We start from the raw sequence: 17,874 nt of genomic DNA, 5'->3' as shown, positions 1-17,874 counted from the left end.
GATAGCTAGTTATTACTCAGTAATTAAGGATCCCTCCCTAGAAGGTATTTTTTTTTAATAGGTAGAGTTCTCCTTACACTGAAAACATGTGAAATACAATATCTTTAGAATAGATAAAGAAAATTTGTATAGATGTTGCTTTTATAAGCTTAAGATTTTAAAAAAAATCTGTTTCTCCATTTGAGCACTTTAGAAAAGATGGTAATTTCACCATTCATTATTTATTTTTTAATGAGGTATGTATCTTTTTAATATTGATGTTGGGAAAATTTATGGAAGAAAAATAATGAATATGATTTATTCAAATACTACCATTTTGTGTGTGTGTATGTGTTTAAATGAACATAGAACTTATGTTTAGCACTTAATTCTGACACTGAATCATTGTGTGACCTTAGGTTGGTTGTGTTCTCCCTTATATTCTTCATTGTTCATACTGTGGTTATAATAGTTACACTAGATATTTTTTAAATAAAAAATGAATAACGATGTTTAAATTTTACTTTATATGGACCTTAAGGTGTTGATATTATCAGAAAATCAATCCTCATTTCAAAACACATTTTCTAACCATTTTTCTTATTCTAATTCACATTGTCACACCAATCTAAGAAAGCATACTGTATGCATTTATTCTTGGGAGAAAAATGAGTGCTTATATTTAATTCCTGAATTGGAGTTAAAATGTAGAAATGAAATTATCCACATTAATGCTAATCTTCTTAAGTATTTTTTTCATTGCTAGCAACTGAAATTTTAGTGGTCATTTTGACCTTGAAAATCACCTGCCATGTCTGCCCATGAAAAACTGATGAAAAGTGTTTTGAATAGTATGTCTTCACTACATATAATAAAAGCTATGGAAAGAATGATTTGGTTTCATATAAACAGTAGCTTTCAACAGGCCTGCCATCTGCATGTAATCTACCACTATAATATAATATTATTTTAATGATCCTTCAAATGTGCTGAGTTATTTGTGATATGTAGTCTTTTGATTTAAAGCTGCCTCTCTCCATAATGTTCTTAAGGGGATCTTGTAATTGCTGGATATTGTAATTATTTATCGTATTAGAAATTGGACTAATGGCATCTTTTCAAGCTATGCTCGGCTATGTCTGTGTGTGTGTGTGTGTGTGTGTGTGTGTGTGTGTGTGTGTGTTTTGTCTCTGTTTAGTCTGTTTACTTAAATAATGGTTAGGATTGTTAAATCTTTACATTCAATCATAATGTCCTACATTCATTCATTCAGTATTAATTGAGGACCCCTGATTTGTCAGGTATTCATGTTGATTTTCTTATTAAAAAGAATATTATAGCTTAGAAGTAAGTGGAAAGACTTGAAAATTATAAACAGGCATTGATATTCTTTTGTGCTAAAAATTTATCATAGGAGTCATATACCAGTATTTGCTTAGTCCTGCTCAGCTTCTCAGCCTTCTTTTTCTTCTCCTTGTTTTGTTTTGTTTTGAAATCATTCACTGACTTATTTGGGACTTATTCTGTGGCTTACAGTAGAAATGCACTTTTAGTAGAAATGCCTTTATTGCTTTCTATATCTTCTTCAAGCATCGTGGCTTAATCTCCCACCTACGAATCAAAGACATCAAAATCTACCTCATTGGGTATCTGCTTTTCTTTCAAATTTCAATTCTGTATCTCTAATTGCTTGTTGTCAATCTCTATTGGACTGTTCCTAAAATATCTCATATTTAGTAAGTCCAAAATTGAACTGATTTTTATTTATTGTTAAGTCAGATCTTCCTCATTAGTCAAATCAAAATTTGGATTGCATGTTCAGAATTCCAGAATCTAAATCCTGGGGCAAATTAATTCAACCTTTATAACAGTAATATGGATCTACCTCAGAGTTTCCTAAGATTCATTGGATAGTACATATAAAAATTTACCACAATGCCTGACACATTGAAGGTAGATGATACATGTTAGATGTTATCACCATCATCACTTCGTTAATGATATCACCATACACCCCGTTGTTAGTCTAGATGCTCAAGTCATCTTTCACATTTTACTTTCTTCATCCCTTTTTGTACCCAAATGATCACCAAGTTCTATCAAGTTTATTTCCAAAATATCAAACATACTTCCTCTTCTTCATCTTCTCTTTTATTCTAGTCAAAGGATAAAATTATGTACATATGTGTTATATTTGTGTATCTCTCTCCCACACTGTAAGCTGCTCAAGAACAAAGGCTATAGCTTAGCATTTTTAAAACCCAATTGAAGTTTACCTCATATGAATGTAAGAATTGGTCTGAGAATTGCAGCTCTCAACTCACGAACTGACTGAAAGTTAGTCCTACTATGGATACAATGATGAACAAAAGAAACATAGGACCAACCATGTGGTGCTCACATTAAAACAAGAAATGTTGGGTCTTTCCTTAATAACAGTGGGAAACAACTGAAGTCCTCTAAGCAGGGGAGTGACAGTGTAAGATCTGTACTTAAAAGTAATGATGATCCTTGAATCTGATTACAGGGGCAGATATAGAAGTAGAGATAAATTACATAGATGCAATCAATAGGACACGAAATGGAAGTGGACATTTGTGGCATGCAGTAAGAGAGGAGGAGATAAAGATGATCCCTAGGTTTCTGGTTTATAAACTAGCTGGTGATGTCATTCTTTAAGGCCAACCAGGTTTGGGCAGAAGATAATTTGACTTAGATCCATACAAATGAGAAATATTCAGATAATTCCCATGAGTATGCCATCCTACCTATGAGGGTTTTATGCTTTTTGGAAAATTTAATAGCAATTTTGGCTCAAGTGAGAAGATTTTTCAATTTCAACATAAATAATTTAAACCTGAAAACATTGTATAAAACAATGGAAATTAAAACTGATGTCAACTGACCATGAGCAACACTTAACCATGAACATGAACTTGTTCTATTATATACCGTGTATGAAGTATATTAACTTGAAATTTTATTTGATGTAATTGTAAATCTATAGGGAAATTACAATATCCTTAGAGAGGAGAATTTCTAGTTCATTTGTTTGCCTAATGGAAAAATAATTTGATGAGTTAAAGTGGGAAAAGGTGGAAATTCATTGACATTGGCAATGAGAAAGGTTAAAAGATGCAGGATACATCTTAACATGGATACATTATACCCAACTGCTTTATTTTGAAGAATTTCATGAATATGTTTTAGATCAGAAAGCTTACATGTGTTTTTAGTATTGTTATTTCTACACTAATGCTATTTCTAATGCTATTTCTAATGCTATTGTCCATAATAACATTATACTTTCGCTGTGGAAATTAACCAATCTGTTGCAAAATGACCATTTCCACTGAATAAAAACATTTGGTTCTTGCTTCCAATCATCTTATAGTCCATATTAATAAAATATGAAAATATTTAGTCTATACAAATTAATCTGGCTACTATTTCTTTCCTTGTATTGAGTCCTGTGTAACGACTGACTCAGTCTGAGTCTGCTTTTTTTAAATTTGTTTTGGGAATCCATTTTACCTGGTTAACACTTAGAGCATGGTGCTAATGAGTCCAAAGAAAACAACAGCATCAAAAAGCAAAGTGTTTTCTGATATAATTATCTCTGTCTTCTCCACATAAAGTATTTAACCTTTATCTTTATAGTAATGGCCTTACCGCTTTTATTTTAAGTTGTATCAAAACTTTCTGGAATTTCATATGAAATAAGGGAAAATGTATAAAGTATTGCATTCTGTATATAACAATTCATTGTAATAATTTTTATGAGTTTGAAATCAAGGCTTTTAAACGTAAACCATTGTCCATCTTAAGTTACCTAATGCTGTTCTGGTTTTCCATGATTCCTCAAGGATTCTCAGGATAATTGTTTTTTGTATGTCTCCCTGTCCTTAAGGACCCTTTTATTTATTCTATTTGATCTTAGTGACTTCAACCTCAGCTCCGATTTTACAATTTGTTTCTCATTCTTTCTAGTTCAATAATCATTAGCCATGGCAAAGAACGTTCAGCTAAAATAAGAAAGAAATAAGCAGCTCTGATTTCCCATATTCTGTATGTCACTTTGTGTAGACTGTTAACTTACGCCACTTTCAGCAACACGGCCGAATATGTAAGGAAATAGAAATATCTCAACTTGGTGAAGAAATCTAGCTATTAGCATTGTTCTGATAAGTCCATGGACTTTAACAGCACTGGTGTTATAGTATCACCATTATATAGATATAAAATACAATGTATCAAAATAGCTCTGCATTCAAAAGAAAAGATTGAGGTAAAATAGAAGCTTTCTTGTATGGCAAGAGTTTTAAATTCCTAATTAACAAATACCACTCAGGTAACACAGAGTAAGGTTTAGTTAATGATAGATAGCTAAAGAAAATATGTCCAAATATTCCTGGAAGAGAACATGTTTACCTAAATGACTTGTATTTATTGGTAGTAGGACAGTTAATATTCATGACAATACTCTTCTTTCTAAGAAAAAAAAGTAAGGTGATGTCAGAACATCAGCTAAGCAGGATTGGTTACATGACAGCCAACCAGTTTTGTTTTACCCCAGCAATTCCAAATCAAACATGGGATGTGTACATATACAAATTTTAGACTCAAATGGCCTTCTCTGTGGTCATTAAAACCTAGGCATTTGTGGTGTTTTGTTTTTGTTTTTGTTTTTGCTAAACCACTGAAACTAAACTGGAATATTTTATTTTGTTTTGTTTTTTAAATTGTCCCCCTAATTAACTTTACCTGGAAAAGATTACTTCTTCATTTTAAAATAATTTGATGAAGTTGAACCAAAACACCAAAAGATTTCAGTGTTTTTTTATGCTAAAATGTAGATCAACTGAGCTCAAACGTTAGCCAGAAAAAGATTTAAACATTACATTACATTAACTCATGAGAGGACTGATTCTCCCATTTATGCAAAGCACTAGGAGTACTGCTGACAACTTATATCTCATTTTTTTATTAGGGTGAAGTTAATCCTCTAACAGATAATAACTTTTATTCTCACTTACCTTTGAAATAACAACTGAACATCCACAGTGTCTATGACTAGTGTTTACTCTTACTGAATAGTCTTGTCTCCATTGCTAAGATGGCGTTGACATCCTTCTAAGTGGTCTCCAATGGTATGGAGTAAATGCCTGCTCTTGCCATTTTCATTGTAAACGAATCTTGACAATGTCAGGTTCCTGTCACAGTCTATCAGTGTCACTCACTAAGCAGTGGTGTGACCGTTAGTCCCTCTGAGATTTGCCTTCTTGATCGGGGTCAGCCTGTGGGAAAATCTGAACGAATAGTTACATGTTACTTAGATATAAAGGGCAATAACATTTACATATACTTTTACATGCATAATAGTTTAAAGGCGTTTATTTTTTACAGATCACTTTAATTTTGTGTTTGATTATTTTACATGTACTCTATCCAAAATTCATAAAAAATACTATGGCCTTCCCTTTTGGAATCTATTTCTCATTAGATATATGCGGGATTCGATAATAAATATGATTATCTGGGCTAAGATATTTGGTGCCACTCATACACATACCCAAAATTTGTGGTTTTTTTAATTAAAGAGAAACAGTAATAATATGCTTTCCCAAAACATTTTCCATCTCCTTTTCTACTTAAAAATTGTGTGCCAAAAAACAGAGTGATCTTCTCTTTTTTTCTAATGATTATCTCCACATTTAATCACTCTTTAATTTTTTTATGGTAATCTTTTTTTTGGTAATCTTTTTTTTGAACATCTGTCTTAATTGATAATTTAATGTTTCAGTTGATTTGTAAAATAGCATTCCAAATGCTGAACATTCACATTTCTTTCCCTTTATTTCAGTTTATTTGCAAGAATCAGTTACTAAAATTTTATTTATAACATAGCCATATTTGTCTTTGGTTCTACTGAATATACCATGTAACAAGATACTGAATAGAATCTTTCCTGTGGTCCCACACAAGAACAAAAGGTACTGGGCACTCCTCATTTTAAAGAAAGTAACAAGCAACTGCTACTTATTAATAGCCCCTGAACCAGCCTATCCTAACTATCACTCCAGACTCCACAAATACCCTCCTCCTGCATTTTAAGAGGGTATGACCATAGGGAGAGGGGAGTCGCAGAAATCCTTGTAGTAAAGAGACAGCATCTAATGGGGAGGGCTGTGGCTCACTGACCCCTTTTTGAGAGCGTTTCCTCACCACCAGGTGAAGGAAAGGGGAGTTCCAAGAGAATCATTCAAGAATTTACAGGTGCCTCAACCTCATTTCAAAGCTGGATTTCTGTTTTGATGTGAACTGCTGATCTGTTTTCTGTACATATTTGAGCAATGGTGATAAAGAATTGAGAGGTGGCAGGGTAGAGAGAGGACATCATCAGAACAAGAGGACCCACACCAATGAAGGACCTTAGTTTCAAGAGGCAATGGCAGTTTTGGGAGCTTAGAAGAACAGGAAGCTGAGGGAGATTTCCATTGTCAGGGACTCCTGCTGCGAGGAAGTTCCTCTGGAAGGGCCCCTCCTTAGAGGATCAGACATGACTTAGGAGATACTTAGCATTTAGGCACCTGCCATGTGGAAGATGTAAATGGCCGATAGGTGTGGTCAACGAAGACACAGTGCAGGCAGGACTTGAGCAGGAACTGGTTGGGCAGGAGATCTTTATCCTACTATCCAGGAGGAAGAAAGGAGGGAGGATGGATGAAAAACTAGCCAAGCCCTTGTCTTCCACGCTACCTAGGCTCCAGGGCTGGCCAGTGCCGATGGGGATGGGGAAACAGAGATGAGTGTTAACTAGAATGGATTTTTTGTTTTTGTGGGATTTTTGTTTTGTTTTTTAGAAAGAGAGCATGTGCGCCAACAGGGGAGGGGCAGAGGGGGAGGGAGAGAGAGAATTTCAAGCAGACTCCGCACTGAGTATGGCTCCCAATCTCATGATCCCGAGATCATGACCTGAGCCGAAATCAAGAGTCAGTCGCTGAATCGACTGAGCCACCCAGGCGCCCCTAGATGGATTTTTTTTTTTAATACTCAAGGTTATTAAGGGGCAGAAAAGGGAGCCTTAACAAAACATGTTTGAAGGCACTAATTAGAGGAAAAATAAAACCATTTTATATTTGTAACCCATCAGTTCTGACCGTCCCATAGTCTGGTTACCTTTAGAGTAGAGATAGCTTTCAAAATTTAAGGTTTTCTCCCCAAAGCAGTATATTTCTGCATTTAAAAAACTTGGTTCATCATAAAATATGTATCACAAACTATGATAAAATGTAAAATAGGGGCAAGCCAAGAAAAGTAGTCTGAGCTCATAAAAAGTGCATCAAGCTGTTTGCTTTTTTTCAGAATCTGAACTATGTTGTAATGTTGGGGTGGGAAGAGTGTAAGGTGGGAGAGAATCTCCCATACCTGGTCTTTACAAATTCAGATTTCAGTTACACTAAATCTGAAGAGCACCTTGCTTGTCCCTGAAGAATATATATATTTTTTACACAAAAGAAAACTAAACACACACAATCACTTTTTTTGCAAATAAGTTCCATATATTTGTATACATATTTATTGATAAATTTTTAATGCCTGTATACTTAGGCTGGGGAAGGGAATTGTTTCAGATTATATAAAATGTATAATTAACAGTTTTTAGCTAGAGACAAAATTGGTAATCAGGCATTAATTTCAATTTTCTTTCTTTCATTTATGTACCCACTTACCTCTGGCTGTTTCAAGACTATACACTTGTTAATTTTCACTCTACCAAAATGATGCCATAGCATTAGTGGCTGGCTTTGATTGGGCTTGTGGTTACACTCTTAATTTCAGCATATAGCATCTGCCTGTTGTATTCTATCCTCAGCTGAACCTGTGTAAGCAGATGTCTAACCTGAGACTGTTTCTGCACTTCCCCACAATCTGTGTGTACGACCATGTATGGGAGATCCTCTCTCCCTTCCATTCCCTACCCCCAACATTAAAATATGATTACAGATCCCAAGTAATCAACAGCTGGATACACCGTCTGTGTCTTTTTGTAAATTCATGACCATTTTCTTGGCTCAAACCATTTTATAGTTTTATTTTATAAGTTTTTGCATACATGCCTCAACAACCTATTACAGTATGTGTTCTTTGAGGATACTAGGCCTGTATCAACTTCATCTTGTTCTTCCACTGTAAAGTCAAGAAACAGTGTGATTCTATAAGAATGGGGAAGGAAAAATCAATCCATTTTTTTCTGTTTCTCCTTAACTCTCCTTAGCAAATATAAGAATTTTTCTTACATATTTCATTTGTCTCTTGCAAGATTTCATGTGGGCAAAGTAGTACACTTTAATTTTAAAGGCATATATGTGTGTATATATATTTGTATGTAGGCATAATATGTATGTGTGTGTGTGTGTGTGTATATACATATATATATATATATATATATATATATATACATATATATATATATTCTGGCTTATATCAATCACTGAATATATTGTCTTAAACCAAAGCACCTGAAATTATACATTTAATAACTATGGGTATGTCTTGTTCTGAAGTGGCCTATTTTCACTTCTTATTTATTCATGCTAATAGAGGAAAAGGATGTTATAAATAATGCAAAAATCACTTACAGCTGACTTAGTTATATATTGTATATTTTTCATCTGACTTAGTTTCTTAATTGTTTGCTCTATTTATTACCCAAATGAGCTAACATCATGAGTATTTAACAAGTGAAGATTGGCGGAGATGGCTAGGAGCGTTTTATGTAGTGGGAAAATCCAATCTAGTGTTATAAACTTGCTATGGAAAATTCACATATGGATGATTGATATTTACCTTACACAAGGGACTAATATCCTGTGATGCAAAAGAGATGTGAAAATAGATCATATTTGGTCTATAATCTTTTTCAGAATGATTCAATCAGAATTTTGGCTTAATATTTTAAATAATGTGAAAAAACAGAGTTAGTGTTTCTCTACTATGAGAGTAAAATTGAAATATATTTGGAAAAATGACTTCTTCCAATATACTAATGGGCAATCAGCAGTCAAATAAAAGAAGAAATTGGTTCAAGTGAACAGATAAACAAAAGTAGATAATAGATATAAACAGAGCTCAGACAGAATCTAAAATAATGAATGTGAATATTTTTCTACACTCCATATATTAATTGCCCAGATAAGCAACATACTATGAAAATATAATGCTTGCTTTTGTTGGATATTATAAATGAAATATGTAGAGAGAATTACCCATTAATTACAAATTCCCAATCCAGTTTTCATATTCAAATAGCATTTATTCCAAAGTGCTATTTCTATACCAACTGTCAGTGATTATGCCTCATTTTTTGTTTTAACTGATACTATAAAAAGTAAAAAAAGAAAAAAATTTGAGCATACATTGATAGAGGCATTGTAGAGTGGAGATTTTTAAAATGTTTTGTCACTGAATGTTTTCATGATATCATACATTTGAAAAATTCATACTTATAATTTTTACATGTTTGACTAGGATCTTGGTTTAAGTGTCAAAAAAGGCATGAGTAGAAAAGTAAAGTACATAAATTTGTGAATATGGAAGTGAACTTTTATATCACAGTGTAGGAACAAGCTGGAGAAATTTCTTTTATGAGTCATTTCTGGGTGAAGCTATAAACTTTATTTTAGCCAAAAGCTGTCATGGTTTCTTGTAAAATAATAAAGATAATAAAGATATCCATTTTAATTGATTCTTTTCATTGTTTAATAAAATTGCTTTGTTTGATTGCTGAAGAATTTGAATTGAGTTTTCATTACCCACTTCTGAACGATTTACTCTAAGATCCAGACAGTATTGAGCTAATGAGTTTGAATTTATATTGAACCTTAACTGTCTTCATGAAGTAAATGGAAAAAAATCATGGCAGTAACTAAGTATTCTTCATTAAAAACTATATCGTAGAGATTTTACAAAGAGCCTTTTAATATAGCTAAAGCATTTAAATTGGAGTTTTACCAACTTTGCTGTTTCTAAGCATATTATAAGAAAATATGAGTTCCTTTAAGAAATGAAAACTCATAAACTGATGGGGACATTACAGAAATTTTCTTTCAAATGGGTAGTTTGTCTATTCAGCAGATTCAGTGAAAACAATAAGTTAATGTTAATTTAATTTGGGGACATGTCTAAATTGATGAATTATTTAATAAAGAATTAAATTTATAATATAAATTTTAATATAAAATTATATTTTATATTATGTATAAATATATATTTATATTTTTAAATATAAAATTATAATATAAATTTATTTAATTATATATGTTTTATATATTGTATATTATATATCTCATATATAATATAAATATAATTATATATTTAATTATATATAGTTAAATTTATGAAATTTATTCATAAACACTTTCCAAGATATAGCCTATTAAGGTGTTTCAGGATCTACTGAAATCCAAGACATGGCCACCAGTATTAAAATGCCAGCCCTCAAACATACTGTTTTGACTTTGACACTATATTGCCATAAGCATCAATTTTTGTTTCTCTGTAGTTGAAAAAGGTGATATATTTATTGATGCACACACATTTTATTTATTGCTGTGACATTATAAACCTTTATAAAGTGATCTCTTGGGTACTTTGTACTGTGTCTAACCAAGTTGGGCATTTAATGATTCCATGTTTAGGATCTGTGGTGGAATTCAGTGAGGAACTTTAACTCTGAATGGTGGCTAGAATATCACTTAATAAAAGGATGACTCCAACTACCAGTGGGCTTCAGTTCCACAAAGTAATTAATTCTCTAGGTATATAACAGAGCCCATTTCATCTTATATTTGGTTAGTCAAACTAGATTAGACTCCAAAAATAGGCTAAATATTGTAGAATTTTCTTTTAATTGAGGACCTATGTGAGAAATAGAAAAACAAAAAAGAAAATATGGTTTGGAGGAAATTACTTGAGGTTATTTCCCCAGAAGTCACTTGGCCAATCTCCAAATGTGATGTACTTTTTAAAACCTCATTTTGAATTAATCATTAGAAGATTTGGAATAATATTGTATCCAAATTATTTATATTCATTCCCCACAAGCAGCAGTGATATTTTCTGGGATAAGGAAACGCTGTACCCTTGCCCACCCCAGGGATCTCACACTTCTGTTACCCTCTTCTGCCTGCCTGGACCTCACAGCCTTCCACGTAGTCATTGTCTCCATCACCTTCAGCGGAGCCACCGTCTGCCAAACTGTATCATGGCATTTTTTAGCACTAAAAAGTAGTAGTTGCACAGAAAAAAATTCTAATTATTGCATAGTAAAATATAGGACAGAATAAAGAGATACTATGATACTGTATGTGGAAAACCCAAAAGACTCCACCCCAAAACTGCTAGAACTCATACAGGAATTCAGTAAAGTAGCAGGATATAAAATCAATGCACAGAAATCAGTGGCATTCCTATACACCAACAACAAGACAGAAGAGAGACAAATCAAGGAGTCGATCCCATTTACAATTGCACCCAAAACCATTAGATACCTAGGAATAAATCTAACCAAAGAGGCAAAGGATCTGTACTCAGAAAACTATAAAATACTCAGGAAAGAAATTGAAGAAGACACAAAGAAATGGAAAAACGTTCCATGCTCATGGATTGGGAGAATCAACATTGTGAAGATGTCAATGCTACCTAGAGCAATCTACACATTCAATGCAATCCCCATCAAAATACCATCCACTTTTTTCAAAGAAATGGAACAAATAATCCTAAAATTTGTATGGAACCAGAAGAGACCCAGAATAGCCAGAGGAATACTGAAAAAGAAAAGCAAAGCTGGCGGCATCACAATTCCGGACTTCCAGCTCTATTACAAAGCTGTCATCATGAAGACAGTATGGTACTGGCACAAAAACAGACACATAGATCAATGGAACAGAATTGAGAGCCCAGAAATGGACCCTCAACTCTATGGTCAACTTATTTTTGACAAAGCAGGAAAGAATGTCCAATGGAAAAAAGACAGTCTCTTCAACAAATGGTGTTGGGAAAATTGGACAGCCACATGCAGAAGAATGAAACTGGACCATTTCCTTACACCACACACAAAAATAGACTCCAAATGGTTGAAAGACCTAAACGTGAGACAGGAGTCCATCAAAATCCTAAAGGAGAACACAGGTAGCAACCTTTTCGACCTTAGCCGCAGCAACTTCTTCCTAGAAACATCGCCAAAGGCACGGGAAGCCAGGGCAAAAATGAACTATTGGGATTTCATCAAGATAAAAAGCTTCTGCACAGCAAAAGAAACAGTCCACAAAACCAAAAGACAACCGACAGAATGGGAGAAAATATTTGCAAATGACATATCAGATAAAGGGCTAGTATCCAAAATCTATAAAGAACTTATCAAACTCAACACCCAAAGAACAAATAATCCAATCAAGAAATGGGCAGAAGACATGAACAGACATTTCTCCAAAGAAGACATCCAAATGGCCAACAGGCACATGAAAAAGTGTTCAACATCGCTTGGCATCAGGGAAATCCAAATCAAAACCTCAATGAGATACCACCTCACACCCGTCAGAATGGCTAAAATTAACAAGTCAGGGAACGACAGATGTTGGCGGGGATGTGGAGAAAGGGGAACCCTCCTACACTGTTGGTGGGAATGCAAGCTGGTGCAACCCCTCTGGAAAACAGTATGGAGGTTCCTCAAACAGTTGAAATTAGAGCTACCGTTTGATCCAGCAATTGCACTACTGGGTATTTACCACAAAGATACAAATGTAGGGACCCGAAGGGGTACGTGTACCCCAATGTTTATAGCAGCAATGTCCACCATAGCCAAACTGTGGAAAGAGTCAAGATGCCCATCGGCAGATGAATGGATAAAGAAGATGTGGTATATATATACAATGGAATATTATGCAGCCATCAAAAGGAATGAGATCTTGCCATTTGCAACGACGTGGATGGAACTGGAGGGTGTTATGCTGAGTGAAATAAGTCAGTCAGAGAAAGACATGTATCACATGACCTCACTGATATGAGGAATTCTTAATCTCAGGAAAGAAACTGAGTGTTACTGGAGTGGTTGGGGGTGGGAGGGATGGGGTGGCTGGGTGATAGATATTGGGGAGGGTATGTGCTACGGTGAGCGCTGTGAATTGTGCAAGACTGTTGAATCACAGATCTGTACTTCTGAAACAAATAATGCAACATATTTTGAGAAAAAAGAAAAAGAAGAAGATAACAGGAGAGGAAGAAAAGGGGTGTATGTCAGAGGGGGAGACCAACCATGAGAGATGATGGACTCTGAAAAACAAACTGAGGGTTCTAGAGGGGAGGGGGGTAGGGGGATGGGTTAGCCTGGTGATGGGCATTGAGGAGGGCACGTTCTGCATGGAGCACTGGGTGTTATGAACAAACAATGAATCATGGAACACTGCACCAAAAACTAATGATGTAATATATGGTGATTAACATAACAATAAAAAAATTAAAAAAAAAAAAAAGAGATACTACATTTAGATAACTAATTGTGATAAGCTAAAAAAAAAACCCTCATATTTTAAACACGAATTAGACTGATCAGAAGAATAATACAGCAGCCAATTGACCATTTGTACTAAACACATGAAGCGTGGTGATATGATAAAACATGGCACCAAACTGGTTAGCCTTAAAACTAATTCCCGTGAGTGGTGAGTGGATATCGTTGCCTAAAAGGGGACAAATATTTTTCCTTTGGTAATCATTATTAGAACATTTCTTAATGCTTACATTTTCAATGATTTATGTTCTTTGCCATTTTAATAAATGAGATGTACCATGTTTCATAGTTTTACTTGACCAGAGCAATGATGATATATGTGTATTTTTTATAGGACTGGAACTTCCTTTTATGATGATGCCCCACCCTCTAATTCCTGTCAGCCTACCTCCAGCGTCTGTCACCATGGCAATGAGCCAGATGAACCATCTCAGCACCATTGCAAATATGGCGGCCGCAGCACAAGTTCAGAGTCCCCCATCCAGAGTTGAGACATCTGTTATTAAGGTAATTGTTTTCTTACATGGTTGTTTCGGCTTCCGCCAAACAGCATCTTAAACCACCATCTCTCAGTCTGTGATTTTATTCCACAATTCTAACGTCAAAACAGCTACGTGGTAGTAAGTAATGAGAAAAATCACTTGTAGTACTTAGAACCAGGTAGAAGCAGGGGTACAATATTAGACAATGTGAGGTTAGGTTAATCTTAAGTTCTGTGTTGCATCGTTTAAGAGAGAGATGAACATAGGAGATTAATTGATATATTTCAAATAGCGCATATGTTTAAATGTTTGGTTGTGTGTATGAGGGCATGCATGTATATGTATGTGCATGTAGTGTTTTGAGCCTTTAGGTGTGGAAAAGGACTTGTTTTTAGAAGACAAGAAGTGTTAAATTATGGTTCTGCCACTTAATAGCTATGTTGCCTTGGACATGTGACTGAATCTTTCTGATTCTATTCTACATATAAAAAATAGGTAATGCAGTATAGGTGTAAAAACTAAACAAAGTAATCAAATTCATTGTTTTTTATAAATTCAAAATACACTACATGTGGAAGATAACATTGTTATACAAAAATCGCATGTGTGTATATACACAATTTTCTCTCTCTCTCTCCCCCCTTAAATTTGTATGTGTATACTTTTCATTTATTTTATAATGTGTATTTAAATCAAATTACTTTAAATGCATTGTCAGAATACATGATTAATTTTTCAACTAAGTAAAAGATACCTCATGCTCATCCTTATCTGACATAATCATTACTTCCTTTTTCTGAATATAATACATTTAAGTTTAAGGGAGCCTCTGGAGCGTATCTTATATAAAAGGTCCTGTTAACAATTCTTATTCATTGCTGGTAAATATGAAAAATGATATACACATTTTGGGAGACAGTTTTGTGGTTTCTTACAAAACTAAACATACTCTCACCATACGATTTTATATTTTGCCAGCTCCTTGGTATTTACCCAAATAAGTAGAAAATTTATGTCTATACAAAAACTTGCACATGGATATTTATAGCAGCTTATTTTTTTAATTATTGCCCAAATTTGGAAACAATCAAGATGTCTTTCAGTAGGTGAAAGGCTTAAAAAGGTGGTACCTCCATGACTTTGTTAAATTAACATTTGTTAAGTGGAACATAGGGTGCTTGATGGTGAGTCATGGTCCAACAACAGACCAGAAGAAATACTGAAATAGAGAACTTTATTACTCATGAGTCCTAGAGGAAGTACCTGGAGGTATACCTCGAGGCACCACATGATGAGGTCAAGGCAGAGTGCAGACAAGGTAGGATCTGGGGCAGATGCCTGTATTAAGATCCATGGGTGGAATATTTTGAGTTTCCTTGGCTAGGGCTAGATTGATCAATTAAAACCAGAAAAGCAGCATTTTGGTAAGCCCCACAGGGTTCCTATCTAAAAGGAGACTGCTAATCACAAATGCTGTTGGGGAAGTCCTATCAGGGACTTACGATTTGTTTGTGACTCTATGGCTGCTGTCTAGGCCATGTGCTTGCATGTCCCTCCAAGACAGTTGGCCAAATAAAATGGATGCCTAGGCAGCAATACCATGGACTAGTTTAGCTAAACTCCTGACACCATATAATGGAATATTATTCAGAACTGTAAGGAAATAAGCTATCAAGCCATGAAAAGACCTGGAGAAAACTTAAATGTATACTGGTAATTAAAGAAGTCAGGCTGAAAAGATTACACACTATATGATTCCAAGTATATGACACTCTAGAAAAGGGACAACTATGAAGATACTAAAAAGATCAGTGATTGCCAGGGGTTGACAGGGATGAATAGGGAGAGCACAAGGAATTTTTAGGACAGTGAAAATGCTCTGTATGATACTATAATGATAGAGACTATCCATTATACATTATAAAAAAGGTCTTGTGACTACTTATACAGAATGTTGAATAATATGCTAATAGCAGTTTTTCTTATAATAATGGCTCTATAAAAAAAGATATATACTAGTTCCTCATATCATTTTCTGAAGTATCCGTATCAGAAAAATTATATATATAGAGAGAGAGATAGATTATAACATATATAATTATATTAGTTCTATATTATAGATATATGGATATTATAAATATATTATTCTCTATAAATATATGGCATATAAATATATAAATTATATATATAATATATATATCACAGAAGACCCAGATCAACTTCTTAAAAATCTTTTGCTGAGAAATTGGCAATGAATGCTACATTGTCATCAGCCAAGAACTGAGAAGATAACTTTTAAAAATTCTGCTTTATTCTAAGTGACTTTTAGAGGGTTCCTTTGTTCCCAAAGAATTTGTTAATCAAGGAGTCACTGCGTGATTCAATTTATGATCGTTTTTTGGTAATACTTATTACTGAGAATTCAAATTCTCATTGCCTCACTCACTGAAGTGAATCAGAGGGAGATTTTGGCTGAAGAAAAAAGCCTAAGTGTCCCTATAATTGTACTCTATAGCTATTTAAAAAGAAAAAAAAAGAAAAAGAAAACGTACTAAGTAGTAGTTATAGGATGTGATTATTCTCATTTTTTTAAATTTAGTAATTATTACTATAGATAATCATCCTCATAATATTAATTATATAATTTTCACTCTTCCATCCAAGTACTAACCAGGCCCGACCCTGCTTAGCTTCTGAGATCAGACGAGATCGGGCACGTTCAGGGTGGTATGGCCGTAGACATAATTTTCACTCTTGAAACGGATAAGAGCGGATTTTAGCAGTTTAAAATCATAATGGGTGACTTTGTTATAAACTCTACATAATTTGGACATCTGCTAGTAGAACATGGATCCAAAAGACTCAAATTACATTAAGAAGCTTGATTTATTTTATATTTTCAGTACAGATATATTTTTAAAATAGTTTGTGTTGTAGCAAATGTTAATTAGAATACTTAAATAGTGAAACTTCCTTTAATAAATCCTTGATTGTCGGGGTTTAGGTAAGTAGGAGGAAGGAGTTGGGTTTCCTCTGGAAGGCATCTGTAGAAAACAATCTAGATTATTGAAAAGTCAGCAACATTCCTTTGGTTTCTTAAATTAAGGTTAGTGGAGAGGTGGGAGATAGGGAAAAAGGAAGGAAATATGCAAAAAAGGTAATAAAGGGATGGAGCTCTCTGTCTTGAAATGTGTGCCAACACCTCCTACATTGTAGTGATATCCCATTTCCTAGTCTCTTGGGGCAAATATTTTCAGAAACTTGGCTATGGATAGATTAAAGGAAATTCTGGACTTTTGAATGCACTGGTGGTATAAATGGTCATAGTAGCTAAATAAGAAACAATGGTTCTAATTAAGAATGATTAGAGAAAATAAAAGCTGATAGTTTTTAAATTATTATTTATCATTAATAAAACAAAGCTGGTAGTTTTAATTGCCAACATCAAAGTGAAGTTCTGTTGGCCACTGTGGAAGTTATTTGCCCCTTTCCTCTGAGGCTGGCCACCTATATATTTTCAAATTTGATGCTGACAGGTAAAGATCATTGAGAAGAAACAGTATCAAGAAAAGCATGAGACAATGCTAGTAATTTTTGGTAAGAAATATTCAGACCTGGGAAAAATTGAGAGAATGGCCTCAGAGAATAAGGGTGAGGAATAGGTTCTTTATAGAATTCCAAATATTAGGGGAGACAAGTTAATAAATCAATCTGCCTAAATTTTTATATAGTAGACTTTATAGCACAAGCAGTGTTTAGTAAACTCCCATGATATGTATTAGTTAAACTTAATTTGGGGGAAGTTTTATTTTCCCCAAAGAAAATGTTTGGCTCCTATGTCGC

The 17,874-nt window shown here is 34.1% G+C and overlaps 1 protein-coding gene across 2 annotated transcripts in view; it reads left to right on the top strand.

Moving 5' to 3' along the window:
- Positions 1–17,874, top strand: part of DACH1 (dachshund family transcription factor 1) — a 424,105-nt gene that overhangs the window by 277,436 nt on the left and 128,795 nt on the right. For both annotated transcript variants that reach the window (XM_028107845.2, XM_088021853.1), the window contains exon 4: positions 13,884–14,056. In XM_028107845.2, the coding sequence (XP_027963646.1) occupies positions 13,884–14,056 (173 nt within the window). The remainder of the gene's footprint in view (positions 1–13,883; positions 14,057–17,874) is intronic.

This window comes from Eumetopias jubatus, unplaced genomic scaffold (assembly GCF_037043125.1).
Source record: "Eumetopias jubatus isolate StellerSeaLion01/CBP00866 unplaced genomic scaffold, mEumJub1_p1.0 scaffold_3, whole genome shotgun sequence".
NCBI lineage: Eukaryota > Metazoa > Chordata > Mammalia > Carnivora > Otariidae > Eumetopias > Eumetopias jubatus.
Note: the sequence above shows the minus strand (reverse complement) of the source record. Positions and strands in the feature narration are given on the sequence as shown.